Source organism: Podarcis bocagei (assembly GCF_964188305.1).
Source record: "Podarcis bocagei genome assembly, chromosome: 7".
Lineage (NCBI taxonomy): Eukaryota > Metazoa > Chordata > Lepidosauria > Squamata > Lacertidae > Podarcis > Podarcis bocagei.
The window spans coordinates 77,885,558-77,913,213 of record NC_138132.1 but is presented as its reverse complement, the minus strand read 5'-3'; the positions used below and the strand labels follow the sequence as shown (position 1 = coordinate 77,913,213).

Here is a 27,656-nt window from a genome sequence, read left to right as displayed (position 1 = left end):
TTAAGTTGCTATTAATTATTTTATATACTGCTTACTTGCCAAGGATGGCTTCTAAGCAATGTACAAATATAAAATCAATAGCAAAATCCAAACAAGACACAAATTAACAATTCGAAGTGTTAAAAACATCCACAACTTTAAAATCCAATGGAACAAGTCAGTTAAAAAACAGAACCATTAAAAGTTTAAGTTTTTTAAAAACCAAACATTAAGTTCAGGGGCATGCTTGCCTAAGAAGGTGCACCTTCAAGAGCCAGTGAAACACCAATACAGTGGTACCTTGGGTTAAGTACTTAATTCGTTCCGGAGGTCCGTACTTAACCTGAAACTGTTCTTAACCTGAAGCACCACTTTAGCTAATGGGGCCTCCCGCTGCTGCCACGCCGCCGGAGCACGATTTCTGTTCTCATCCTGAAGCAAAGTTCTTAACCCGAGGTAATATTTCTGGGTTAGCAGAGTCTGTAACCTGAAGCGTATGTAACGCAAGGTACCACTGTACTGATGGGGGTTATTTCAGTAGGGAGGGCATTCCACAATATGAAAAACACTAATGAAAAAGCTCACCTCCAGGAGTAATCAGGCTATGACAAAAATTAACAGGGTTCTATCTGTTGATATTTAATGCCCTTACGAGATAGTGGAGGAGAAGATGCTTTTTCAAATAACCTATCCAAAGTTATGCAGGACTTTATATTTAAGCGGCCAGGCCTTAAAACTGGCTCAATGCCCAGGTTGTTGAAGGCAGGTGTCAACCCTTCTTGCGATACACTGGGGCACTTACTGCATAGAAGGTGGGGTATACAAACTCAGAAAATGGCAGAGGAACCTCCAAAAGGAGACATTTGCTCACCCTGGGCAGCAAGTCCCAATGCTCTTTGTTTTTCATCTCCTCCTGCACTTCATGGATGCGTTTTAGGGACTCCAAACTCTCGTCCAGCAAGAACGTTGTGTCATTGATCAGCATATTGATGTAGCGAACAAATTGCTTCCCAGAGCTAGGAGAGAGAGAGAGAGAGATGGAGAGAGACAGAAGCTGAGAGATGGGATTCCTTGGTTCCAATATAGCAGAACGACTGAGCTGCAACCCCAGTGCTGTTATTTGGATCTGGCAGAGGTTCAAATCCCTGCTCAGCCATCTGTTACTGCTGTGCACCAGTTTCCCCGCCCACAAAATGAAAATGGAACCTACCCCACAAGACTGTTGTAAGGAACACACAAGATTAAGACTAAATGCCTTGAATACAACTATTTATCTGTAATCCTGAACTGCTACCCTGCTCTTATCCAGTGCATCAAAGTCAGATTAATTCCCCTTTGGGAACTGCCTTCCTGCACAGCTCTTTAAAAATGCTCTACCCAGGGAGAGGCACAAATACCAGACTGAAATGAGAGAGAAGGGAGGCACAGATTGACTGGCAGCACCTCTCCCAACATCTCAGGCAAAGGCCTTCTATATCACCAGGTACCTGATCTTTTTAAACTGGAGATGGTGGGGATTGGACCTGGGAGCTTCCCCATGCAAAGAAGGTGATCTCTAACCCACTGAGCTATGGTCTCATCACAAAAGATGAGGGCCAGTCCAGAAACCCTTAAGACCCAGCCCCCGCCATGCTGAAAGCCTTCTAACTCACTTGAACTCTTCCATGAAGGTGCCATGGTGAGCTATATTCTGCCAGAGGCTTTTGAAGATGGTGCTGATGTGGTAGCGAATTGTAAATTTGTCATAGAACTCGCTGGTGGCTCCGGTGTGTTCGACATCTGGGGAGGACGGAGGGAAACCCGTAAGTCAGACAATAAATCCACCACTTTGAAGTTAGAACGGAAGGGATGTACCCTGTCGCCTCCAGAATGACCAGATCAAGAGCTACCCCTTGCCAACATCCAAAAAGAACATCAAATCCAGGAGAAATGGTCCCAGTCATTGGCCAGAGGTCCAAGGGACACTGAACTGTATGTATAGGCATAGAGATCCCAATTCTATAATCAGCCAAGGCAATCAACACCACTTCACATCCCAGGGCAGGGCGCTCTGGGTTTAAAGTTGAACCCAAACTGTGAGTCAGGCAGCAGCTAACCTGTATAAAACTTCATCAGCGACGGTACAAGCAACTTGGTGGAGAGAGGATGGTTCTCAATCATCTCAAAGAATTTCTGTGTCCGTGGCTGGACAGCCGGGTTCGTCATAAACATCACCTCCACCAGCTTCGCCACCAGGTAGGGGTTCCGGATGTAGTTCTGGTTGCACAGCATCACAACGAGGAACGTCACAACGTCTTGGGTGCAAGGCTCATAAAGTACCTGAGGAGAATATCTGGCAACGGGGGGTGGGGTGGGATGAAAAACGGGCAAATGAGAAAACGGTCCTGAATGGAGAAGCACAACAGCAAAGTAAGTAGAAGGCTGCTGGTTCAGCCCAAAGGCCTGTCTAGTCTTGTTTTCTCAGAACATGGAAGGCTGCCTTGTAATGAGTCAACTCAATACTGTCTATGCAGACTGGCACCAGCTCTCCAGGGTTTCTGGCAAGATGTCTTCCTGGGCGCTTCTTGCAGATGCCAGGAAGTGCTCTAACACAGCCCTTCCCTTAAGACACAGGAACTTAGGAAGCTGCATTATACAGGTTCAGACCACTGGGTCCATCTATCTCAGTATTGTCTACACTGACTGGCAGTGGCTCTCTAAGGGCTACCAGGAGATGCCAATGGGGATCAAACCTGAGACCTTCTACATACTAAGCAGATGCTCCAAAGCTGAGCAAAGGCCCTTCCTGCTATTTCCATACAGTGGCCAGATGCTTCTTAGAAGCCAACAAGAACAAGGTGGCAATATTACTTACTGTACAATAAAAAATAAAAATTCCGCGACATCTTCCACATAAAACTCAGGCAACGCTGCAAACACTTTTGGGACATCAGGGTTTAAAGGCAGTTTTATGCTGTGAACACAGGGAGGAGAGAAAGACCATTAAGCACCTTGGGGCAGGCATCTCTCATAAATAGCTTTCAAAACTCTGCAAAGGGTAGATAACTGGCTAAGTATGCCACCATGAACCAAAAGCCACATACATGGAAAGCAAATTCACAGCCATATAAATACATTTTAAGGGTCATGCAAAAAACAAGTTATACCCTACACTGTTTTAAAGCAAAGGTACAGGTATGCAATTTGTATCTGATTTCCTGCAGAGATTTCATTTTAAGAGTAAGGGAACAAATCAAACTTTCCCCACCTGGCCCTCCAGCTGTTGTTGGAATACAATTCCCATCAGACCCATCAATAATGGCCTGCGATCAGGGATGATGGGAGTTGTAGTTCAGAGACATCTGGAGGGTATCAGGATGAGGAAGGGTGACAAGAGAAGGTCACATTCAACTAACTTCTTGTCACACTGAAATCAATAGACAAATTAATCGTGTTTATTTATTCGACTGGGCCTACTGCAAGAAGGACTAACATTGGATACACATCAGAGTGTCAGGATGAATATTTCCTCCTCACTGACTTCAGGCTGCTTGGGAAGTGAGATGTTTTTAAAAACTTCCCCATAAAGCATTATCTAGGCATTTCAAAGCTGGTAACTGAAAAATGGCCGCACCTATAGGAGTCATTTTGGGGGCAGACACCTACTGTTAATTGGCAGGAGGTAGCTAGCGACTTGGCCAGCACAAAAAAGCACACTGGGTGAGATGAGGAGATCTCTAAATGCGACTCACTTGGGGTAGGCAGGGTCTAGGATCCGGAGCAAGAGCTGGATGACCATGCTGTAAAAATTCAGGCACCTTCTAAGGAAATTCTCGTCTAGGAGGCCGGCATCTGCACAGGCTTTGCACCGCACCAATTTCTGCACAGAGAAGTTGCCAGGACCCAAAAGTTAAGCAAAAGCGCCACGCTAAAAATCAATATGTCCCACCCGCCCATACACAAACAAAATATTGCACTCAGAACAGCAAAGCATTCAAGTTGGGAGCAGCATACTCTGAAAGAAGAAGCAGTTCAATAAATGTTTGTTTGGGCAGGATGAACTGATTATACAGGGCACAAGAACGCAAGAGCCTGGTGTCTGGATCAGAGCAAAGGCTCATCTAGTCCAGCACCCTGGTCTTCACAAGTGGACAACAAAGACAGGAGCCCACAAGCAAGGCAGAAGGGCAAGACTCTCTCCTGCTCTTGCCCCCATCCTCACCCCAGCAACTGGTAAGCAGAGATACGCCACTTCTGAACACAGAAGTTCCGCTTCACCATCCCTGCCTAGGGTTGCAGCAATGAATTAAATAATAATAATAATAATGTGTTCTGTGAAGGATTCTCATCGGCCCTGAAATCTCCTGCCTATCGACATCATGGGATGACCCCAAGATCTAGTAGTATGAGAGAAGGAGAAAACTCTTTCCCCAAATACCGCTTTCTCCATGTGATGCGTATGTTTTCTATGCCTCTATCGCATCTCCCTCTTACGCCTGCAATCCTATCCAAGTTTACTAGCTCATCAAACCTCCACGTAGGCAATCAGTACCCAACATACACATTCAAATCTTCGTAATCATTTGTAGTCAAGGTTGGCTCCCTGAAACCTTCAAGGTGAAGCTGGAGCAAGCGACCAACTGGCTTTTGCCCGACCGCAGCTTACAAACCTTGAGCTGTGTTTTGCAGCGCTTTAGCATTTCTCGATGCCGTGTGGCCAGAGGAGAATCCTTCCACTGAGTTTCATTATTCTTCAAGTCCTCCACGGTCCTGTAAAAGTAAACCAAACAAGAGGAAAAAAATAAAAATAAAAATTGAGCAATTGTGGCAAAGGCAGAGTGTGCAAAGCACCAGAGAGGAAGAGGTAAATGAAACAGGACACAAGAAACTGCCTTATATCACGTCAGGCCACTGGGCCACCTAGGTCAGTATTGTCTATGCCAATCAGCAGTGGCACTCCAGGGTTTCAGGCAGGGAACATTCCCAGCCCTCCTTGGAGATTCCACTGGGGATAGAACCTGGGACCTTCTGCATATGAAACAGATGCTCCACCACTAAGCTATGAACATAGGAAGCTGCCTTATATCACGTCAGACCATTGGTGGAACGTCAGACCCTGTGGAACGCCCTCCCACCAGATGTCAAAGAGAACAATAACTACCAGACTTTTAGAAGACATCTGAAGGCAGCCCTGTTTAGGGAAGCTTTTAATGTTTGATGCATTACTGTGTTTTGATATTTTGTTGGGGGAGGCCCAGCCAGATGGGTGGGGTATAAATAAATAAATAAATAAATAAATATTGGTCCATCTAGCTCAACATTGTCGACATTAACTGGTAGCAGGGTTTCAGGGAAGGAGTCTTTGCCCATTACTACTTAGAGATGCTGGTTTGTAGTTGGCTGATGAATCTTCATTTGCTTGAACTATATCTGGTATTATGTGTGAACCAAGCACTCTTAACTATGGTTTGTTTGACCACTTCACCCCAGAAGCTCATGAAACTATAGAGGCATGAGGCAAGAGCAGCTGGACAACAAGCCAAACCTTTGGCAAAACAAGCCATGGTTTGTTTGATCATCCATGGGACAAACCATGGCTTAGAGCTGCATTAGAACCAAGCCGACATCCACTTCTCCCCCTACTCAGCCCCCACAAGCTCCCCTCAGCTGATTGAATCGCTGGCGCACCCAGTCCTAGTTCCCTCCTGATACTGTGCATGCACACTACAGTAAGCGTCCTCTTGCCAAGTTATGCTAGCGATTACTCAAAGCCACCTTTAGACCTCGATGAACAATGAGGCCATTGGTGGCCTACAGAGCTTTCTGGGAACTGGCACGGCTCTCCAAGCAGACAATGCCTGCAGAGCTTGAGATCATCGGCAGAAGACAGGCTCCCCGCTTCCCACAGCCATCTGGATCTACCAAGTCAGCCGCATGATGAGCCCCCATCTGCATTCACAACCTCTCTGCCACACATCAGCCAGCTCAGAGCTCTGTGGGTAACAAAAAACTGAAGGGACTCAAAGAAGGCAGGAGAAACTGGCAGACCATTATCAACAGTGCTTTGGAGTATGGAGATGCCTTATTTATTTTATTTTTGTTTATTTAATAAAATATTTTCACTGTTTGATCATAAAACAAAAACCCTCAAAGCAGTTTGCAGCAAAATTTAAGTAATGAGATTATCGGCAAAAACAAACTAAAGCATTCAGAAAGTAATTTAAATCGACAACAGCTAAAAACCAGATATAGAAAATGTCAACATTCTACATGTCTTCCTCACCTGTTGAGCTCCCGGATGGCCCTCAGTCGACGGATGTATCGACGGCAGCTTGGCAAGATAGACAGGTGATGGGCATGGAGGGTCAGGAAGAAGCACTCCGTTGGAAATTTCGGCTCAGAAAAGAGGGACTGATCCCTAGCTGGGGAAAGGAGAAGGAACAGGATAGAATTGAGAAGTTAGGGTTCATTCAGACATGGGAAATATTACCGTATTTTTCATTCTATAGGATGCAGCCGGCCATAAGACACACCTAGTTTTAGAGGGGGAGAACAAGAAAAAAAAATCTCTTCCTCTCTGCGCAGCGCCCCTTTAGCGAAGCGCAGGAGAAATGGAGCCCCTTCCATTTCTCCTCCTGCTTCGCTGAAGGTGCTTTGTGCAGCTTTCCCTCTCTGCGCAGCACCTCTTCAGCACTGAAAAGGCGCTGCGCAGCTCTCCCTCTCTGCGCAGCACCTCTCCAGCGAAGTGAAGCCAGGAGAGCAAGGGGGATGAGTGCGCACTGACCCCTCTCGCTCTCCAGGCTTCAGCCCTCCCGCTGCACTCCGGAGGCTTCGTGTTGCTTTTGCTGAAGCCATGGAGCCTACATTCGCTCCATAAGACGTACACACATTTCCCCTTAATTTTTGGAGGGGAAAAAGTGTGTCTTATAGAGTGAAAACTACGGTAAGTTAAGCTTTCCTGATTATCGTACTAGAGCTTCCGTCCCAGTTTTTCCTTTCATGCCTGTTACATTTTGGACCGATACACTGGCCTGCTGGACTAAATTCCATTCACATCAGTGGGCATGGTGTGGCACAACAACAAAAGTTGCTGGGCAACGTTGCTAAAAGGTTATGCTTTTAAAGCTAGTATCTCCCATGTCCTTAAGTTATACAGTGGTACCTCGGGTTACAGACGCTTCAGGTTACAGACTCTGCTAACCCTGAAGTAGTACCTCGGGTTAAGAACTTTGTTTCAGGATGAGAACAAAAATCACGCGGTGGCAGCGGGAGGCCCCATTAGCTTAAGTAGTACCTCAGGTTAAGAACAGTTTCAGGTTAAGAACAGACCTCCAGAACGAATTAAGTTCTTAACCCAAGGTACCACTGTACAGCACCAATGTATTGATTGTGTTGATGCCGACACTGCCTGAACAGCAGATATAGCTGATACTGGTGCAGAAAGTAGTGAATGGGAGAACAGGGGAACCAGCATGCAGCATGGAATATTCTCCCCATGTAGCAACATACAGAAATTGCCCAAAGCCACGCTGGGGAACCTGCGGCCCTTCAGATGTCATTGGGCCACGACACCCAGAATCTCTGACTCTTGGCAATGCTGGCTATGGGGTATGAGAACTGGAGTCTGGCAACATCTGAAAGGCTGAAGGTTCCACATCCTTGCAGTAAGGAATCTTATAAATGAAGTAACCACTATCTGCCATGACAAATGGCCTGTCTCTCATTTGCTTTGTTAAGTTTATCCTCCGGTGGTGGCTCATGTCCTGGACACAACTGTTAACTATGGATGGGGGAAAGCATCTTTCTTCTTAAACAAGTTTCTAGACCTTAAGGCTGCAAAGCTAGATGTGAAAAGTGTGCATGGGACCAACAGTGAAATCCCAATGCCAGGGGTCAAGCAAGATTTCCTGTGTTCTAGATAGCTCTGTCTGTTCCACAGACTACTGGAAATTCAAATGGCCAATACATTAAAAACAATACTTAATTTCAAAGGTCCCACAACTCTATTTTCCTTAAAGCATAAGCTAGGTTTCCTTGGAGAAGAACTTCCAAACACACAGCCCCGAATAAAACAACCCACATATTTGTTTTTGCACATCTGCCAAGGAACAAAAAGGTGGAGACAACAGCAGCCATCTGTAACTCACACAGCTCAACCATCCAGCTGCCAACATCCTCCATGGTAGCTTTCACTCGCGTCTCATCCGCCGGGAGTACAATGCGACACCGAGGATGGAAGATGTAGGAGGGGTCAACCGTCTCAAGCTTGATCTTCGTGCTCAGCTGCTGAAGCACCCACAGGAAGTTGAGCATAAAGCCGTCTGTAGAGACCAATCTGTCATCTGTCTGCAAGTCCAGGAGAAAGGGAACAGAGTGCTATCTAAGAACAGGAACTTCAGAGAGACAGCCCCATATCTGAAGCTGGGCTCAAGGGTATCTTAAGGACAGCCTTCCCACTTGTGATCTGGGGTGGTGGAACCCTTTTAAGTCCAAGGGCCGCATTTCCTTCTGGGCAACCTTTTTAGGGGCCACATGCTACTGGTGCACAAGGCCAGAGACAAAAGTGGGTGGGGCAATTAATGCAACTATTACCTTTGTACAGTAGGCAAGCTTCTATACACACTCACACATCTGTCTTTATCCTCCACCCAGGCAAGCAAGAGGCATTATCAGAGCTCAAGGATGAATTCCAGACAGGCACAAGCACTCAAGGAAGGTGTGAAGAGCAGGTGGCAAAAGGGAGAGTTCTAAAGGCCAAAAAGAGGCCTGGAAGGCCACATGCGGCCCCTGGGCACAAGGTTCCCCCACCTCTAATTTAGAGCATCGCCAGAGGGTTTGCTCTGAGTACTGCTGGCAGTGTGCCTTTGGAATTACCCTCCCCAGAACTGTTTGCCTAGTGCCTGCAGAGCTCTCAGCTGCTAAGCCACAGATTTTACCTTGGCCAGGTGCCCCCTAGCTGGCCTGAAAAAAGCCACCATCTCTCCCAGCTTCATTTCCCCCACTTGCATATTTTATAGGCTCATATATACACATACACTGCACAATAAACTAAGTATCTAGGCAGGGAGTATAAACACATCCATAAAGCAGCAGAAAAAAGACTTGACACCTGGACAGCGATACACAGTAACCCATGGACTGAGCTACACATTAGAAAAGTCCTGTGTAAGCAAAAGGTGTTTGAAAAATGCAAGTAGAAATGGGGATTGTTTACCATTAATAGGAAAGGAATTAAACAATCTAGGCTGGAACACAATATTTTATCATCAAAATCATCACAATCATCATCATTTTAACATCATCCTGCCTGACAGGGACTCAAGGTGGCTTATAGCTAAAATAGAAACAGATAAAAACATTTTTTTGGGGGGGGGGACCAACCATTAAAAAATAATTAAACACTAAACCCCCTATTTCTTGCAGAAGACAAATGCTATGTGGCACACTTAACAGTGCCTCTTTGGCTGAACATAAAGATCGGGCAGTTATATAACGTGCGGGGATTATACTGATTTACCTGTTGAGAGGATTGTAACTAGACAATGCACATTAAGAGCTTACAACACTTAAAAGCCCAAGATAAAAATATTATTCTCTTCCCAGACCCGGCTTTTATTTATGTAAATATTCTGAAGGCACTTTTTCAGCCCTGTTTGTGCCCCCCCCCCAAAAAAAAACCATGGCCCTCAAGTCTAACACTACAAGATACAATTTAGCCAGTAAGATGCAAACAGACTTTTTTATAAATTACAACAACAACAACAACAACAACAACAACAACAACAACAACAACAGAAGTAAAACAAAACTCAAGGAACAGCCAGCAAAAAAAGAAAAGGGGAAATGGTATGTTTAAAAACTGCTGTTTCAGTTGCAATAGCTTCTGATTCGTATGGAGTATTTAAAAGCTGCAAACTTTTAAATTTTAAAAGCTGCAAGATTAATGGGCATGGGGCAGGGTGCAAGCAAAATTACAATTAAAATGTCATGACTTGCTGGTTATTGACAAGTCAAGGCTCCAACACTGATTGTCAAAGCAAGTAACACTCCCACTTCCTCAAAGGGAAACGAAAGTGGCTCACTAACAGGTAGCAGAGGACATCCTGGGATGTCAGGAGGGGCAGGGCATAAGCAACAGAAACATGAGAGGTGGAAATCAAAGACTGCTGGCTGATATCCTTATGCAGAGCAGACGGACAAGCATAGCGATGCAAGGGCTGACAATATAAAACTGAGGACTAGAGGCTTGGTTGCAGGAAGGTCAATGCAGAGGGTGGGTGAGGGTGCTCATGGCAACAGAAGATACAGCTGAGTTTACAATTTCAAGTTGATCAAAGAGGGGAGAGGGACACAATAAATGTGCTAACAGGCTTTCACGACCAATCTGGACTGCGGGCACAACTTCACCTGCATCTGGGCCTTCTTCATGTTGGCGTTGACCATGGCTGCCATGTAGCTGAGAGCTGCCTCTCGGGTTTCTCCGTTGAGTAACACGCTATGCAGGATCTTAAACAGCTCTTGCTGAAGATTTTTACAAAAGGAAAGTCAGAAGCAAGTTAACCGAGCAACTGCAGCTTACAATGTCAGGTTTCACTGAGAAACAGCTGTGTAGCACAGCCTTGGTGACGCTCTCTGGATGTCTTGGGCTCCCATCAGCCCCAGCCAGCATGGCTAGCAGTCAGGGATGATGGGATCTGTAGTCCCCAAAACACCAGGTGGGCACAAGGCTGGTGCAGAGAAAGGTCACATTCACACCATACATTTAAAGCTATATGATATCATTTTAAACAGCTGTGGCTTCCTCCAAAAGAATTTTGGGAGCTGTAGTCTGTTAAGGGTGCTAAAGAGCTACAATTCCTACAATGGCTTAACAGTCAATCCCTCTTCACAGCGAATTCTGGGAACTGTAGCTCTGTCCGGGCAATAGGGGTCTCCTAACAACTCTCAGAACCCTTAAAAAACTACAGCTCCCAGAATTCTCTTGGGGGAGGCCAAGTAGTATCATTGTGCTTTAAAAGTATGGTGTTAATGTGGCCAGGGTCTTAGCATAGTTGGAAACGTCAGTTACACAGCAGCTGTAGTCTTTATTCCCCTAATGCTTCTAGATTTTAAGATGACCTCGCAAATATTTATCAAAAGTAAGGCTTGTATCCAACTCAGAGCAGACCCATTTAAATAAATGGGCCTAGGTTAGTTTTGTCCTTCAGTGGATCTGCTCTGAGTATGGCTAGAACTGGATTCAACCCTAAAGCTACAACTTTTAAATAATCAGTTAAAAGTAATTAAAAATATTTTAAGTGATTACACTTAGGCCCATAATTAATCAGACAACACATTTAAAAATGTGAAGTTTCTAAAATATATATTAAATAAATAAGTAAGTAAGTAAGTAAGTAAGTATGTATGTATGTATGCAGACAGCAGCAGTCATCTGAGAAGATGAATTCCCCCTTCGCTCTCAGGCACAGGAAATAACACCTGTTGCAGCAGGAACCATCTAAGGACCAAAAGCGGCATGCAGCAATGTTTTACTCAGAGTTGATCTACTGAAATCAATGGACCCAACTGGGTCATGTTTATTCATTTCATTAGGTCTGCTCTGAGTCAAATGTAGCTGAATACCACTCCAAGGACTGTGACCAGCTTTTTATTATTCTACTGATTTGTTTCATAAAATTTATACACCTCTTGATTTAGGTTGCGTGTCTTTTTAACAAGGCGGTTTACTAAAAAAAGTTTAAATGATAAAATCAGTGCTTTTTTTCTGGGAGGACACAGGGGTACACACACATACCCCTAAAATTTTGTGAATCTTTGTACTTTTGTCCATTTACTGTATTTTTCCTGATTTGAACTATAAAATGGTGATTTTCTTGAGTCAAAAATGAGAGTACTCCTAAGCATTTTTTAAAGGGAAAAAAGCATTGGATAAAATTATCCATAAGAATTAACAACAACTTTCAAAAAGTTAAAATAAGAATAAACTAAGAACAGATTAAAACTTGAAACAACTTTCTAAATACAGCGGTACCTCGGAAGTCGAACAGAATCCATTCCAGAAGTCTCTTTGACTTCCAAAACCAAGACACGGCTTCCGATTGGCTGCAGGAAGCTCCAATCAGAAGCTGTGCCAGACATTCGGGTTCCAAAGAAAGTTCGCAAGCCGGAACACTCACTTCCGGGTTTGCAGTATTTGGGAGCCAAAATGTTCAACTTGCAAGGTGTTCGGGATCCAAGATACGACTGTAGCAGAGTAGGCTTGCTTTTAAGCAGGCGCCAAAAAGTGTACAGTAAAGGCACCTGCTTGATGTCAAGGGTAGACTCACTGCGATGAATAGGACCTAGGTTAGTCATGCCCATTCATTTCAGTGAGTCTGCTCTGAGTATGGTTGATGCCGACTGATAGGCTTAGCAAAAATATTTTCTCAAACAAGATAAAAAGCAGCACACCTACCCTTGCGGATTCCAGATAATGCTGCAAAGACTGGCTAACCACCCTGGTGTTTTCAAGGGTAATGGCAGGTCCAGAGAAATATTTTTCGACCACTCTAGGCTGCAAGGAGGAAAGGAAAAAAAAGTCAATGAACAACACAGGTATGTTTTATTTAAAGTACTTGTAAAGACCATGTTTATGGGCAGAATCAATTTCAAGGCAGCTTATGATATAGAAATGCAATAATTAATTAATGATATACAGCATACGTAATAATCGGTAAAATCAGACTAACACCCAACAAGCCCAGAATTAAGCCCAAAACCATGGTTTGCATCTAATGCTAGTCCTACTCTGAGAAGATCTTCTGAAATGAATGAACATAACTAGCTTAGGTCCATTAGTTTCAATGAGTTTACTCTATGTAGGACTTGTAGGACTCCTGAATGCTTGTGGTGATAAGGGTTGGTGAACTCCCAACAGAAACTTATTCCAGAGGTGTGGGGCCAGTACAAAAAAGGCCTTGTCCTGCATGCCTGCCGACCTAACAGCCCTCTGCAGTGGGTGCATAAGAGATTGCAAAAGGAGGGAGAGGCTTTTAAGGTAGACCACAGCAGACTAGACAAAACTTATTTGCTGTAGCAGAAGATCTTTTTGATTTGGTCTCATTCACTCATCACTTACATCATCTTCAGCAAAGACAGAGAGACTGAAGAAAGCCCCGAGGTAAGAGAGTCTTTGCAGTTCCCGACCTGTCCCGGGGCTCAGAGACCTCGGCAGCCACAAAGGCAAAGACACAACCTGTGGGTACAAGAGGGTGACAGGGAAATGACTGGCATGTGGGCTGGAAGCTTCTAAATTGTTCTGCTGCCTGTTTGATCGCCCCTTGCTAGAATCTGATGGATGCTGAGCACTGGAAACCAGCATTAACTCAAAAGGAATTGTAAGAACAGGTTTTCCACTTACCAAACTGCACACGGGGTGAGATTTCCCAAACTTGATTTCACATAGTTCACCTAAAGCCTAAAAACAGAAACAAAAATAAATGAGAGAAACAAAATGACCCAAGGACATTTCTACACAGGTTCTTTGGCTGACTAATGGAAAAAAAGAACCACATGTTGGATGGAGGGCTCTTAAAAGAGTTGCATCTTAAGAAGCTGTCTTTCTTTGGACTCTTCCAGTGGCTAGCTTGTTATGCCAGCTATGTGTGACCTCCTGGTTCAAAATACCAGCTGCCACAACCTTGGGAGAGGGGCTCTAGTCTTCATGCCCCTGTGAGTGGGCTTTCCAAGAGGCTCCTGGCTAGCCACAGAGGGAAATAGGATGCTGGACTGGATGGCTTAAGAGCTTAACCTGGAGAGTTGCTTGGGAGTATGTGCAGTCATGTCTCAGAAGTTATCAGAGGTAGATCAACAGCTCCTATGACCTATAAGCAGTATGAAGACTCTGAATTGGCTAGTCCTAGTATATTTATGCTGGGGACCTGACCTCCCACTCAGCATAAGAATGTAAGAAGAGCCTGCTGGATCAGGCCAATGGCCCATCTAGCTGGCCACCCAGATGTCTGTAGGAAATCTACAAGCAGGGCCCAAGCAAAGAGCACTTCCCCTTCCCGTGGCTTCCAGCAATTGGTATTCAGACGCATTACTGCCTCTTGGCCATGAAGGCAGAGCAGAGCCATCAAAGCAGGACATCCAGAGAACTCCAGATTTTCCAACTCAAACAACAGCTGGAGCACACAAGCTCCAGGTCTAAGATTTCTGAGCCAGGCCACAACAGCTTTCCTCCCCAATTTAAGTTGGAAGCAAGTTCTTACAAGGGATGAAAGGACAGCCTGCCAACTCTAAACCAGGAGTGGGGAACCTGTGCCCCCACTAACTCCCAAGAGCTTCAGGTAGCACAGCCTACAGTCAGAGATGATATGAATTATATGGCTAACCTGATCCAAAACACTCACCCACCCCACTCACACATGAAAGCAAAGACCACCACAGCCAACCACAAATGAATAACCACACCCTAGGCCAACCCCAACCTCTCTCACCACCATAAGAACACAAGTGAACAGCAAAAAACCTGCACAAGCAACGCTGACACCAAACCCTACATACAGTAAGTAAAATAGAAACATCGCCACCCGACCCCCCCATCTCCCCCCCACCTCTTTCCCCCTTTTCTTCCTAATGTCTCAACAAATGAAACTGATTTGTAAAAATGTTACATGGGGAAAAAATATGAGAGACATTGCACTTACTTTTGTAAATCAAGAAAATTTTTAATAATAATAAAAAGAGATGATACGAGTTGAAGTTCAGGAACATTGAGAGGGGCACAGGCCTTGCCTTTATTTAACAGCTTTTTAGTCTGCCCTTGAAAACAAAAATCCTTCCTCTGGTCAGTTTACACAACATCGCTCAATGAAAGCACAAGTAGCAAGGAGGAGAAAAGCCAGTACAGATCAATTAAGGGCTAATTGTTCTTTAAAAGGTTTGGGGTGATAACATGGCAGAGAAGAAGTTTAACGCTCTCAGGCCTGTCTCTCTGGGAGAGAGCCTTGCACAGGCAGAGGGGACATCACCAGCAAGGTGCTGTCTGCCTCTCGCCACTCCTAATGCAATGGACGCAACACACACTTACACTTCAGCATAAGGGACAAAAATGCATTCCATTTATCCACATCTCTCCCATTCAGGTCAAAATCTCTACCAAATTAAACTTATGGTTCATCTCCTTTTTGCTCATAAGAAGTTAAAATGGGCACCGCAGGGAGAGGACACATTGCATTTCTCAAGCCAGCAGTCAAGTTCTTCCCATCTCTGCTGCTTAGCCAAGTGGCTGGCAAACTCCAAAACGACCAGGCAAGGGTTAAGCAGCGCTTGGGGAAAATAGATCTATTGTTCTCAGTGCACCAAGGGCCCCTTTTGTCTTGCAATTTGAGAGCAGAAAGTCGTTGGATGATGTCGAGAACCCATGACAAAAAGAACTTTCATCTACATCCTCCCAGTGGGTCTGGCAGGCAGGACAGAATGAAATCGAAGGAAATTCAGAAGGACAATGTGCCACACATCCTGGATGTGTTATAGCACAACATATATACTCCTTTTTTAACTCTCTCCAGCACTATCATTCCAAAGACACAAGGTTAGGGAATACTATAACTGCTGCCACTGTCACTACTTGTGGATACAGGCAGCCCCCTTACACGGGAGTTATGTTCCGAGGCACCATGCACGTCAGAAAGATCATGTAGAATTGAAACCCACTGAAAAAGCCTGCAAACACCCTGTTCCACCCTTTTAGTGGCATTTCAGCGACATCTTTATGACGTTTCCGGGTTTGTTGCGATGCATGTTAGCTCTCTCCATTAATTTCAACGAGTCTACACTTGGGTGAGACTAACCCTGATCTAGAGTCTTGTTATTTAATAAGCAAATAATAAAATCCATAGTCTTAACTGCTATGCTACACCACCTCTTGCGTATATACACACACAGTGGCTGATTCAAAATCGAAACGCTAATTTAAATAAAGTACTGGCTTAAAAATCAAGCACGACAAGATCCACAATAGAAATAGGAGCAGTTTCAACACTAGTAGCAGAGACATAAAATCAAAACCATGGGAAAGTCAGAATAAAATTGAATTCAAAAACGTCTGAATTAAATCGAAATCTCTGGCTGCCTAAATGCATCCATGCGAGACACATTGTCCAAATCAAGCCATGTTGCACAAGAGTGGAGCAAACAGACACAGCAATCACAGAGGGATCTTTTCTCTTTTTTAATCAAGAGTCTGCTCGGCTTGAAAGAGTCCCTGCTGCTCTCTGCAGGGACATTTCAGTTCTACTCCAAACAAAGCCTCTCTCCCATAAAGCAGACAGCCTGATTCCTATGCTAATCACACCCTACTAAACTTCCAGGTTCTCACTGAGCTGGTACACCTGTGGCAGAGATGCACTGCTTCAGACTGCAGGTGGGGATTGAATGATTCAGTGCTCCTACCAGGGTGGGGGCAGGAATACAAGTGAAGGGCTATGCTAGATCTTTATTCTTTGCATGCTAGTTCTCCATGTGCTGTACTTATGGAGGAACAATCTATCATGTGATATCCCTTCCCATCCCTCCAACACTGCAGTATGAAGTGATGTGGCCCAGTCACAGGCTGACCACCTCTATGAGAGATAGGTGGGCAAGATACAGCCCTTGACCAAATTTCATATGGGTAGCAAAAAGAGAGGAAAAGGAGAGCGGCCAAAAATAGCCCCACCCACAAAAAATAACCCCCTACAGAATGCAACCCTGAACAGGAAAATCATCATCATCACCATCATCAACAACAACATAGTTAATTGCCAGGAAAAATAGTCTATCTACCTGGTGCAGACTACCAGCAGATGGGAAGATTATGTACAGGGAGAAAACTGAGCAAGGCTACTCACCATTAGGGGGTATTTAAAATTGTCACTATCAAGGGAACACTCTTTTGAAGCCACAGCCAGGCCTTGTAAAATGGGGATAAATATCTGTTCAGAGAAGAAGGAAAAGGGAGAAAGAGAATCATGACTCTTGTACTTTCCACTTTAGCAGACAAGGCTAATTTGTATTATTATGAGATTATCAATTATGATGATGCTTTAAATTTATATACCACCCTTCATCCGTAGATCTCAGGGTGGTTCACAACATAATGACTTTGCATTGCTTATTATCATTAACTTTAAATGGATGACTATTTAAGTTATGTAATGTATGAGTAGTATGTTAGGCTATGTATGCTTATTACGTTCTATGCGGTCCTGTGGTCTTTTGACAAAGGGCTGCATATAAATTTCAACAAAATAAAAATGAATAATCAAGCCCGGTTTCCATGCAGCCCCTGGGTATGTATCAACTAGCTAGAACGAGGCTTACGGCATTATTATTATTATTATTATTATTATTATTATTATTATTATTACCACCATCATTATAATCATCGCTGTATTTGCAGATAACATTATTATACTGCAAACCAACTTAGATGTTTTACTGCAGTCAAGCAGTCTATACATTCCGTCAACTAAATAACAGACCACCATTTCAACACAAGTTTTCAGGGCAGTGAACGCTTAACTAAAAAAGAAAACACAGTAATAAAACTATAAAACAACAATATCTCAAGAACAGTCAACAGCAGAATATAGTCACAAAACAATCAACAGCAAAATCACCCTGTTAACCCCCATAAGCCAAATGTAACAGCTGTGTTTCAGTAGGTGACAAAAAGATGTAAATGAGGGATTGAGCGTATCTCCAATGAGACGGAATTACAAAATGGGGGAGCCATCACCAACTAGACCCTATCTATGACAGTCTCATGCACCAGTATTGTTTTTAGTGAAGTTCATATGCCTTTAAGGGCATGCTAATCATTACACCACTTAGTATGTAGCATCAGACTGCGGGGGGGGGGGCTGACACTCTCTTGAAACTTGAGGTCCTTGTGCTCTTATTTCCTTCAAGCCCCTCCCTCAAAATTCACTTGACCAGAGCCAGGAATACTTTGGAACAACCCCTAGTTCTAAACACCCCATTGTAACTAAGTCAACATACATGCAATTTAAGTATTTGCGCTCCTCCTTCCTTGCATGGCCATGCATTCATCCCACCTCCTCTTCTGTATTTCCTTGTATCTATTTTTAGATTGCAAGCTCTTTGAGGCAGGGCAGGGAGGGACACATCAAACTCGTTCTTTTGTAATGTGCCATGTACAATGATGGTGCAGCAGTATGGATAAAGAGACGTGAACAGAATCACCCTTCTGAATTTATTACCACAACAGCTCAGGAAGGTTCGGCTCAAAGATTGTGATTGGGCCAGGAACACCCAGCCAGCTTTGCGCCTGAACGGGAATTTGCATTACACTCTCCCTAGCTGAAAGTGCAACACACTAACCCCAACACCAGTGGAGCCAGTGTGGTGGTGTGGCGAGGCCAGGGTTCAAATCCTCATTCATACAGCTGACTGGGTGATCTTGGACCAGTTCCTCACTCTCAGCCTAACCTACCTCACAGGGTTGTTGTGATGATAAAATGGGGAGAACTATGCATGCTACCTTGGGCTCACTGGAGGAAAGGTGGGATATACTTGCAACTTTATCTATATGCACACATACATACGCATCTGTGAATTGCTGTAGGCTATGTGTATAATGGCCAAAGTGAACACGGCCTCTGCACAGAGTTTGCGTTCCGTTATTTGGTATTGTTGCAAGTCACTAAAAACGACCGGTCACTTACCTGTTTGAACACCTCTTCATCCTGATGGGTCGTTCTCACCAGCTCTTGGATGAAGCCAAAAGGGAGATTCCTACAGAGCATGTACGGGACTAGCAACGACTGCTGCTGTAATGACCTTATGCACGAGAAGGAGGACAGGGGGTGAAGATTGGGAGGAGAGGGGCTCACGAAAATACCACCCAACAGACGGCAACAAGTAGGCCCAACTCACCTCGGTTGCGTTAAGGATCCTTGGAGCACCAAAGCAGCATGGGAAATGCATTGAGATCGGATGTTGCTCAGTAACTGGCTCACCACCGGCTGGCTACACATCTAAGGGAATAAATGGAGTAATGACTGCCAGCAATGCTGGGGCCCAGCCGCTGCAAACCCTAAAAGCAAAGTGGCACATTTCTTCCTAAAACCTTTTACCTCAGGGGTGGGGAACAGCTGTGGCCCTCCAGCTATTGCCAGACTGCAACCATCCCAAACCACTGGTCATCCTGACCAGGGCAACATAAAGGTGATTAAAAAACATCAGTACAGTGGTGCCCCGCAAGACGAATGCCTCGCAAGACGGAAAACCCGCTAGACGAAAGGGTTTTCCGTTTTGGAGGTGCTTCGCAAAACGAATTTCCTATGGGCTTGCTTCGCAAGACAAAAATGTATTGTGAGTTCCTGCAGGGGTTTTTTCCTCCCCTCCCCTTTCCCAAGCCGCTAAGCCGCTTATCAGTTGATCCTAAGCCGCTAAGCCGCTTAACAACTGATCCGCTAAGCCGCTTAACAGCTGATCCGCTAAGCCGCTTATCAGCTGATCCGCTAAGCCGCTTATCAGCTGATCCGCTAAGCCGCTTATCAGATGATCCGCTAAGCCGCTAATAGCGCTAATCCGCTAATGGGCTTGCTTCGCAAGACAAAAAAACCGCAAGACGAAGAGACTCGCGGAATGGATTCTTTTCGTCTTGCGAGGCACCACTGTAGTGTTACATTAGTAATGTATTTGTGGCAATTGAAGGTAGATTTTCGTACATTATTTTTCCAGGCATCAAAAGTTTGCTACAACTCATAACAGTATTTAATTTTCTGGAGTGTATTGTTATTATTATATTATTATTATTTATTGAATTTATACACTGCCCTATACTCGGAAGTCTCAGGGCAGTTCACAGAATAAAATCAAAATATAAAACCACAAAATATATAATCAAAATAAAAACAATAACACAACCCCCCCCCCAAAAAAAACCCCACCACATTTTAAAAGGGCATAAGATGTCAATCAAATCATCCAAAGGCCTGGTTAAAAAAAGGAGCCGGGTGCATGGCGCCTAAAGGTGTATAATGAATGTGCCAGGCGAACTTCCCTGGGGAGAGCATTCCACAGACAGGGTGCCACTGTGAAGAAGGCCCTGCTCTTTAGCAAAAAAATGCTCAAACTTCTTCTCTGGGTTGGAGGGATCTGGAGTGGATATTGCACCTTAAAATTTCTTTCCCCTCCAAAAAAAAAAAAAGAAAAAGAAAAAGAAAAGAAGAAGAAAAGAAGAAGAAGCAAAAACTGATTGCAGAAGAGGATCCTTCTCCTCAACATACCTTTGGTGCTTTTCTCTCCTCTATCCCCACTCGGTCAAAACACTCAATGAGGTAGTTCAGCATCTCAGTTTCCTTGCATGTCTCGATGGTGAAGTGGTCGCTGCATGAGTCAGAAATGCTGGCTCCTCCAGAGCCTCCACCACTTTAAGGGAATAAAGGAAAGAATCATAAGCTAAGTGGCTGTAAAGCCACTTCTTTCCACAGCAGTCAGTGAAAGTTGGCAGTCCATGGAGGGAGAGCTGTGGCTTTGCACCACTTGCACAGAGAACTCTCCACAGAAAAACCCACAACACGAGTTGTTTACATCTGTTAATTTTCCGCTCTGGTGGCAGTACTACTTAATTTTTTTAAAAGGTTTGCTGGTCCGCAAACAACCTGGCTCTGTCTCCATTCACAGAAACATAGGATTGTAGAGATGGGACCCCTAGAGTCATCTAGTCTAACCCCCTGCAATGCAGGAATCTCAACTAAAGCACCCATACCAGATGGCCATCCAATCTCTGCTTAAAAACCATCAGGGAACCAGAGTCCACCAACTCTTGTGGGAATCTGTTCCACTGTCCAACAGCTCTTGCTGTCAGAAAGCTCTTCCTGATGTTCACTTGGAATCTCCTTTCTAATATCCACTGATGATCATGTATTAGAAGTCATATCAGAACAGGGGCCTACACTCAAAAGGCACTGCTCCTTGTTGCAATGGCAACAACTGATTCAATCCACATGAATCGTGCAATCGGCGTAGGCCCTATTCTAATATGGCAGGCCCTATTCTAATATTATCAGCCAGACAGCCACATTCCCTTCTGGGCAAATGTAGTCAGGCTTTAGATACCAAGGAGACAGCCTTCCTGATCGGCCCCACAGAAACGAGGCAGATCCTCAGTACTTGCTTGCACCTATGTCAGGCACAGAGGACAGCCAGCCAGTCTGCTCTGTGAAAAGCTGGGATATTACTCAGCGTCATCATTCAGTGACAAAGCACATGCATTGCACACAGAATGTCTCCAGGTAAGACTGAAATGCTGCTAACTAGTGTAGACAAGGGGTGAGGAACCCTTCTTCAGTTCAAGGGCCACATCCCCTTCTGGGCAACCTTCTACTCCAGCACCCTGTTCTTACAGTATCCAATCAGATGCCTTCAAGCAGGACCTGAGCGCAAGAGCTCTCTTTCCTCCTGAGCTCTCCATTAACTGGTATTCAGAAGCATTGCTGCCTTCACCTGTGGAGGCAGAGAATAGCCATTCTGGCAAGTAGCCACGGATAGCCCTCTCCTCCACGAATTTGTCTGATCCTCTTTTAAAGCCATCCAAGGTTGGTAGGCATCGCTGCCTCCTTTGGTAGCGAGTTCCATAGTTTATAACTATGCACTGCATGAAGAAGGACTTCCTTTTATCTGTCCTGATATCCGCCTTAAAGGAAAGGCATCCTTAATCTGAAAGACCCTAGAGCTACATTTAGATCACTTGCTGAGCAAACAAGGAAGCCTCCGTCCTCAGTAACAGGAGCAACACACACACAGCAACACACACGCACACACGCATTGTGGAGATAAAAGCAACCCTCTCTCTTAAGTAATCATATACCAGATGCCAAACACACCACCTACAGTCTCCAGAAGGCAGCTTATCATATAACATTTGCTTTACAGATTAAGAAAGGCTGATGGCTGTACATTTTGAAATCAACCACAAGAGCTGGTTAAAATTCAGGCAGAATTACCATCACAGCACACCAAGGATATATGCATGTGTGGTGTGTATGTGTACACACACACACACACACACACACACACACACACTTTAATTGCTGGGATAGATTTTCTGTTCTGTCTGCAGCCTTTATTAACACTTTTTTTATGTGCTGGCTATTCTTTTTAAAAAATTATTTTATGCTGTTAGCCAAATTTCCCTGGTGGGAGGGAAGTGGAATAGCCCTTTTAAGTATGCACATAAATAAAACTGGCCAGCATTAACACTTTGCAGTCAATCATCTGCAAAGCAACAGACAGGACATCCTCTTCTGATTCACAGGCTCCTCCCATCCTTAAACCAATTAATTAGCAGCTCCAGACGAGGAACTCTTTCACACCTTCCATCATTAAACCTGCACGGTCACTTATGATTAGCATTTCCTTTACCTTGAAGACAACACCTCTCAGATATATATATATATATATATATATATATATATATATATATGCAGGTTTTGGTGTTTTCGGGTATCTTCCCGTGTAAGAGTTGGGGTGTCTAGGCGACGTTTCGACGAGGTCTCACTCGTCATCTTCAGGCTGGTGCTTTCGGCTTCTTGTTACTAGAACAGAGCAGGATCTCAGTGTTTGAGTTCCTATAAATACTGTTGAGGGGGTGTGGTGTATAGCCTCCAACGTTCTGGGCAGAGAGGAAGTTCCCAGGTTATTGTGCCTTTTCTTCTTTTGTTCATTAATTACTTGAGGGATATCTTGAGTGATTTCTTGAGTGATATTCTGAGTACCACTTAGGAGGGTCATTAGGTGTGGATTAGTTGCTAAAGCTTTCGTGTCTTGACCTCTTGAGCTTGTGAAGAGTTTTTCTGAGTTTTTCTGAGAAGAGTTTTTCTGAGAAGATGGCTGTACTGCACTTAGTTGTGCTCTGGCTTGGCTTCGTGTATAGGGGCGAGCTGTGGTTTTGTGCCCTGTGCCAGCCAGATCTGTGTAGGGATTGCAGGGGGGTGCAGCATCCGGAGGTGCCACTATGGTTTGGCTACTGGATGGTGTCTGTAATTTATCTGTGGAGAGGGTCTGGGTTTGGGTCTGGTGTGGTTGATTGGAGATGGCGTTCTGTGTGCCTCTGGTTCTGGTGTCGGTTTTTGTGGGGAGGGCTAATTTCCAGATGTCTGGCAGGCGGGACGTGTCGTCACGCTTGTTCATGTTGTGAGGGTGTTTCTCTATCTCGATGGCTTCCATGATTATTCTCTTGTGGTGATGTTCCATGTTAAAGAGCAATTTGGAATCTGCAAAATTAATTTCGTGTCCTGTTTCTTTCATGTGTTGGTAAAGAGAGGAAGTTTTTTCTTCTTTTTTGACGGCATTCTTGTGTTCTGCGATACGTGCATTTATTCGTCTGTTTGTTTGTCCAATGTACGTGGCTGGGCAGACTTTGCAGGGTATTTCATAGACCCCTTGGTTTTCTAACTGGATTTTATCTTTTGGGTTTCTGAGGATATTGGCTATCCAATAGCACCAACCAAATAATAGCCAATATCCTCAGAAACCCAAAAGATAAAATCCAGTTAGAAAACCAAGGGGTCTATGAAATACCCTGCAAAGTCTGCCCAGCCACGTACATTGGACAAACAAACAGACGAATAAATGCACGTATCGCAGAACACAAGAATGCCGTCAAAAAAGAAGAAAAAACTTCCTCTCTTTACCAACACATGAAAGAAACAGGACACGAAATTAATTTTGCAGATTCCAAATTGCTCTTTAACATGGAACATCACCACAAGAGAATAATCATGGAAGCCATCGAGATAGAGAAACACCCTCACAACATGAACAAGCGTGACGACACGTCCCGCCTGCCAGACATCTGGAAATTAGACCTCCCCACAAAAACCGACACCAGAACCAGAGGCACACAGAACGCCATCTCCAATCAACCACACCAGACCCAAACCCAGACCCTCTCCACAGATAAATTACAGACACCATCCAGTAGCCAAACCATAGTGGCACCTCCGGATGCTGCACCCCCCTGCAATCCCTACACAGATCTGGCTGGCACAGGGCACAAAACCACAGCTCGCCCCTATACACGAAGCCAAGCCAGAGCACAACTAAGTGCAGTACAGCCATCTTCTCAGAAAAACTCTTCTCAGAAAAACTCAGAAAAACTCTTCACAAGCTCAAGAGGTCAAGACACGAAAGCTTTAGCAACTAATCCACACCTAATGACCCTCCTAAGTGGTACTCAGAATATCACTCAAGAAATCACTCAAGATATCCCTCAAGTAATTAATGAACAAAAGAAGAAAAGGCACAATAACCTGGGAACTTCCTCTCTGCCCAGAACGTTGGAGGCTATACACCACACCCCCTCAACAGTATTTATAGGAACTCAAACACTGAGATCCTGCTCTGTTCTAGTAACAAGAAGCCGAAAGCACCAGCCTGAAGATGACGAGTGAGACCTCGTCGAAACGTCGCCTAGACACCCCAACTCTTACACGGGAAGATACCCGAAAACACCAAAACCTGCATTCCTGTACCCGTGAAAATCTACGAAAGCATATATATATATATATATATATATATATATATATATATATATATATATATGCCGGCTAGGTTGGACTCATTCTGTCTGTTTATGCTTTTGAGCCATTAACAGCCTGCAAGGTCACCTTGCTTCCTAGGAGGAGGGTGTGTGTGTCAGTAGAATAGTATACCCCCTTGCACACCTTGTTATACTGCAGGTGCAATGACAGGCGCCTGCATTTTATCACAGCAACACACAATATGGCAAATTCCTGGTTTCTCAGGTGTGTGAAACAACCCTGGAAGGGTGCATGTCTTAAAATGAAGGGAGGATGAGCAGTGCTGACTCTTAGTCAAATACAACAACATGCAAAAGTAGTCAGGGGACAAGCAAAGAATGACTACTTTGCAAGAGAGTGGGATTTTTATCACCTTTGTTAATGATAAAACTAATGATTTATATCCTCCTCTTCATTGTATGATGGTTTGGACATCTTAAAGTGAACTGCTCTTTTGCTAGATTTAATATATTCTGGTATGTGTTATGATTCACATATAAATTGATATTTCTTTACCACGTTTGCCTGCTAAGGGGCATTCACATAACACTTGGAAACAAAGGGTCTGTTGGGTTTTGTTTTGGGGGTTTTTTGGTTGGCGAGAGATTTGGTTTTGTTCAATTGGTCAGTTCATTTATTACAATGGTTCTGTGTATGCTTAAAAGGTAAAGGAACCCCTGACCGTTAAGTCCAGTCGCAGACGACTCTGGGGTTGCGGTGCTCATCTCGCTTTACTGACCGAGGGAGCCGGCGTTTGTCCGCAGACAGCTTCCGGGTCATGTGGCCAGGATGACTAAGCCACTTCTGGCAAACCAGAGAAGCACACGGAAACACCGTTTACCTTCCCGCCAGAGCGGTACCAATTTATCAACTTGCACTTCAACGTGCTTTCAAACTGCTAGGTTGGCAGGAGCAGGGACCGGGCAACGGGAGCTCACCCCGTCGCGGGGATTCGAACCGCCGACCTTCTGATCGGCAAGCCCTAGGCTCTGTGGTTTAGATCACAGCGCCACCCACGTCCCTGTGTATCCTTGGTGTAACGCAATTGCTTTAGTCAACTTCCTCGGCTTATGTATTACTTATCCTTGAAAACCTAATAAGAATTATTCCAAATTAAAAACAGAAACAGCATGATGCTCCATGCTCTGAACCACAGTTGTTGATGGAGACGCCTCATTAGCACAGGATTCACTTCCATGCCCACACCCAGCGACTCCAGTTCAAATGACCCCCTTGAAGTGCTTTAGGGTTCCTATATAGCCACCAAGACCAGGTCACATGGGCACTGAGCATTGGAAGGAATCCAGCATTGCACTGCTAACAATGTTCTGCTTCTGCTTGCCCAATGAAACAATCTGCTCCCCCCGCACACCGTTCTGAGGGCTTCTTTGATTCCCCACCCCAACCAACTGGGGGGGGGGAGCCAGAGATAAATCCTCATGACGCTAGCAGATTATCAATGAACATGCTTCCACTAGCAGGGACCTAAGAGCCCTTGAAGTACAGTGGAGCAATAGCAGCCCTCCTGCACAAGTGGTTATGGTGTGTGTAAGGTGGGGAGGAGGAGGATTGTTACATTTACTTTCCTCCTTTTCTCCAAGGAGATTGAGGTAGAGGACACACCTCTCCCAGCTCTCCAATTTATCATCACAGGTAGGTTAGGCTGAGATACTGATTGGCCCAAGGTCACCCAGTGGGTTTCCTGGCTGAGTGGGGATTCAAACCCTGATTTCCCAGGTCTTAGCCCAGCACTACAACATGCTGGTTTCGCAGTCTTGCCGGGGGGAAGTGAACTCCCGGGATTATATCCAATGCTATTCCAACTAAGAGCAGACTCAATTAAACTAATTTCAGAGGGTCTGCTGTGAATAGGTTTCGGTTGGTCACAACCCCTTAGTTTGCCAAGAGCAGCACAGTCTCCTGTCTGAAGACCCCAAGGGCCATCTAGTCCAGCCCCTTGCAATGCAGGAATCACAGCATGCAAATGAACAGCATCTTCTATATGGGGCTGTGGGGGGAAATAATTTATTCCTGTACCTAAGGAGCCAACAGCTATCCCTTTTGAATTTGGTGCTTTCCACTGTTGCACTGATTTCAGGTGGCTAGACACACTCAAGAGCAATTGGGACCTCCCAAGTGTATCTGATTCTTGTCAAAAGCAGTGTGACAAGGCAAGGCACCAAATCTACAAAGCGCAGAATTCAAGGCGCCCCTTTGCAGCTATGGCTTGAATTGGGCATCATCCAAGCTAGGAACCCGTTCAACCTGCCCTGCCCTGTGATATCACGTGATGGACAGAATGGTCATGGCTTGGCTCATATGGAAATAGGGCGGATTAAGTCCAGGGGATGAAGGAGCCCCACAACTGCCTTACACTCTCCTGCCTTGGCTCTACTGAACATTTCAGTAGTTACTGTTGGGAGATCTAAGCACCCTGGGACGAAAAGGTTCCAAGAATAGAAATTATAATCTCTTTAACACACCTGGCTGGAAAGTAGAGGTTAAGGAGCCTCTTTCAAACATCGCTCTTCCCACCCTCCTCACTACAAGGGAATCTTGGATAGCCCTTCCTCCTGGCATCAGAGGCTTGGAGGGGAGAAACCAGGTTTAATGGGGATTGTTAAAATGTGAACAAAACCATTCACAAGAAGTGTTATTATGGGAATGGAATTAGATGCAGTTATATTTTTCTGGGGAGAGGGTGTTATGATATGGTAGGCAGAAAAGTAAATGTAAACACATGTTAGTTTTAAGCACCCAAGCATAGGTAGGTTGCACACTTTCTGGAATACCTGGACCCAAATTGGACACAAGAAAAATCATCCTCATCCTCGTCCTCATTTTCTTCATCAGAACTGTCCCCAGAAACATCAGAAACGGCAAGGAGGAGGGAAAAAGGGTTGTCGTACATACTATTCATAACAAAAGCAAATATGGACCAGTGAATATGAAAGAGAGAAGAGAGAAGGGTGAAAGGAAGACCAAAAAAGAAAGGGGGAAAATATAAAGAGTAACTTGTTCTACCAACATAATATTCACCGCAAGCATGCAGAAGCCACGGCAATGCTACTACAAGCAAAAGGTGCTGGATGCAACTAAGTCCTACTCATAGTAGACCCA

The 27,656-nt window shown here is 44.7% G+C and overlaps 1 protein-coding gene across 5 annotated transcripts in view; it reads right to left on the bottom strand.

Annotated features, from left to right (window-relative positions):
* The window catches only part of UBE4B (ubiquitination factor E4B), a 77,144-nt gene that overhangs the window by 9,635 nt on the left and 39,853 nt on the right, over positions 1-27,656 (bottom strand). For 4 of the 5 annotated variants that reach the window (XM_081201392.1, XM_081201393.1, XM_081201394.1 and 1 more), the window contains 17 exons: positions 27,329-27,448; positions 20,241-20,382; positions 18,883-18,983; positions 18,672-18,786; positions 16,833-16,916; positions 13,358-13,414; positions 13,076-13,192; positions 12,413-12,511; positions 10,366-10,479; positions 8,106-8,304; positions 6,242-6,380; positions 4,629-4,728; positions 3,711-3,838; positions 2,834-2,932; positions 2,076-2,311; positions 1,632-1,758; positions 851-995 (listed from right to left, as the gene is read on the bottom strand). In XM_081201392.1, the coding sequence (XP_081057518.1) occupies positions 851-995; positions 1,632-1,758; positions 2,076-2,311; positions 2,834-2,932; positions 3,711-3,838; positions 4,629-4,728; positions 6,242-6,380; positions 8,106-8,304; positions 10,366-10,479; positions 12,413-12,511; positions 13,076-13,192; positions 13,358-13,414; positions 16,833-16,916; positions 18,672-18,786; positions 18,883-18,983; positions 20,241-20,382; positions 27,329-27,448 (2,122 nt within the window). The remainder of the gene's footprint in view (positions 1-850; positions 996-1,631; positions 1,759-2,075; positions 2,312-2,833; positions 2,933-3,710; positions 3,839-4,628; positions 4,729-6,241; positions 6,381-8,105; positions 8,305-10,365; positions 10,480-12,412; positions 12,512-13,075; positions 13,193-13,357; positions 13,415-16,832; positions 16,917-18,671; positions 18,787-18,882; positions 18,984-20,240; positions 20,383-27,328; positions 27,449-27,656) is intronic. The other variant, XM_081201396.1, reaches the window with a different exon arrangement.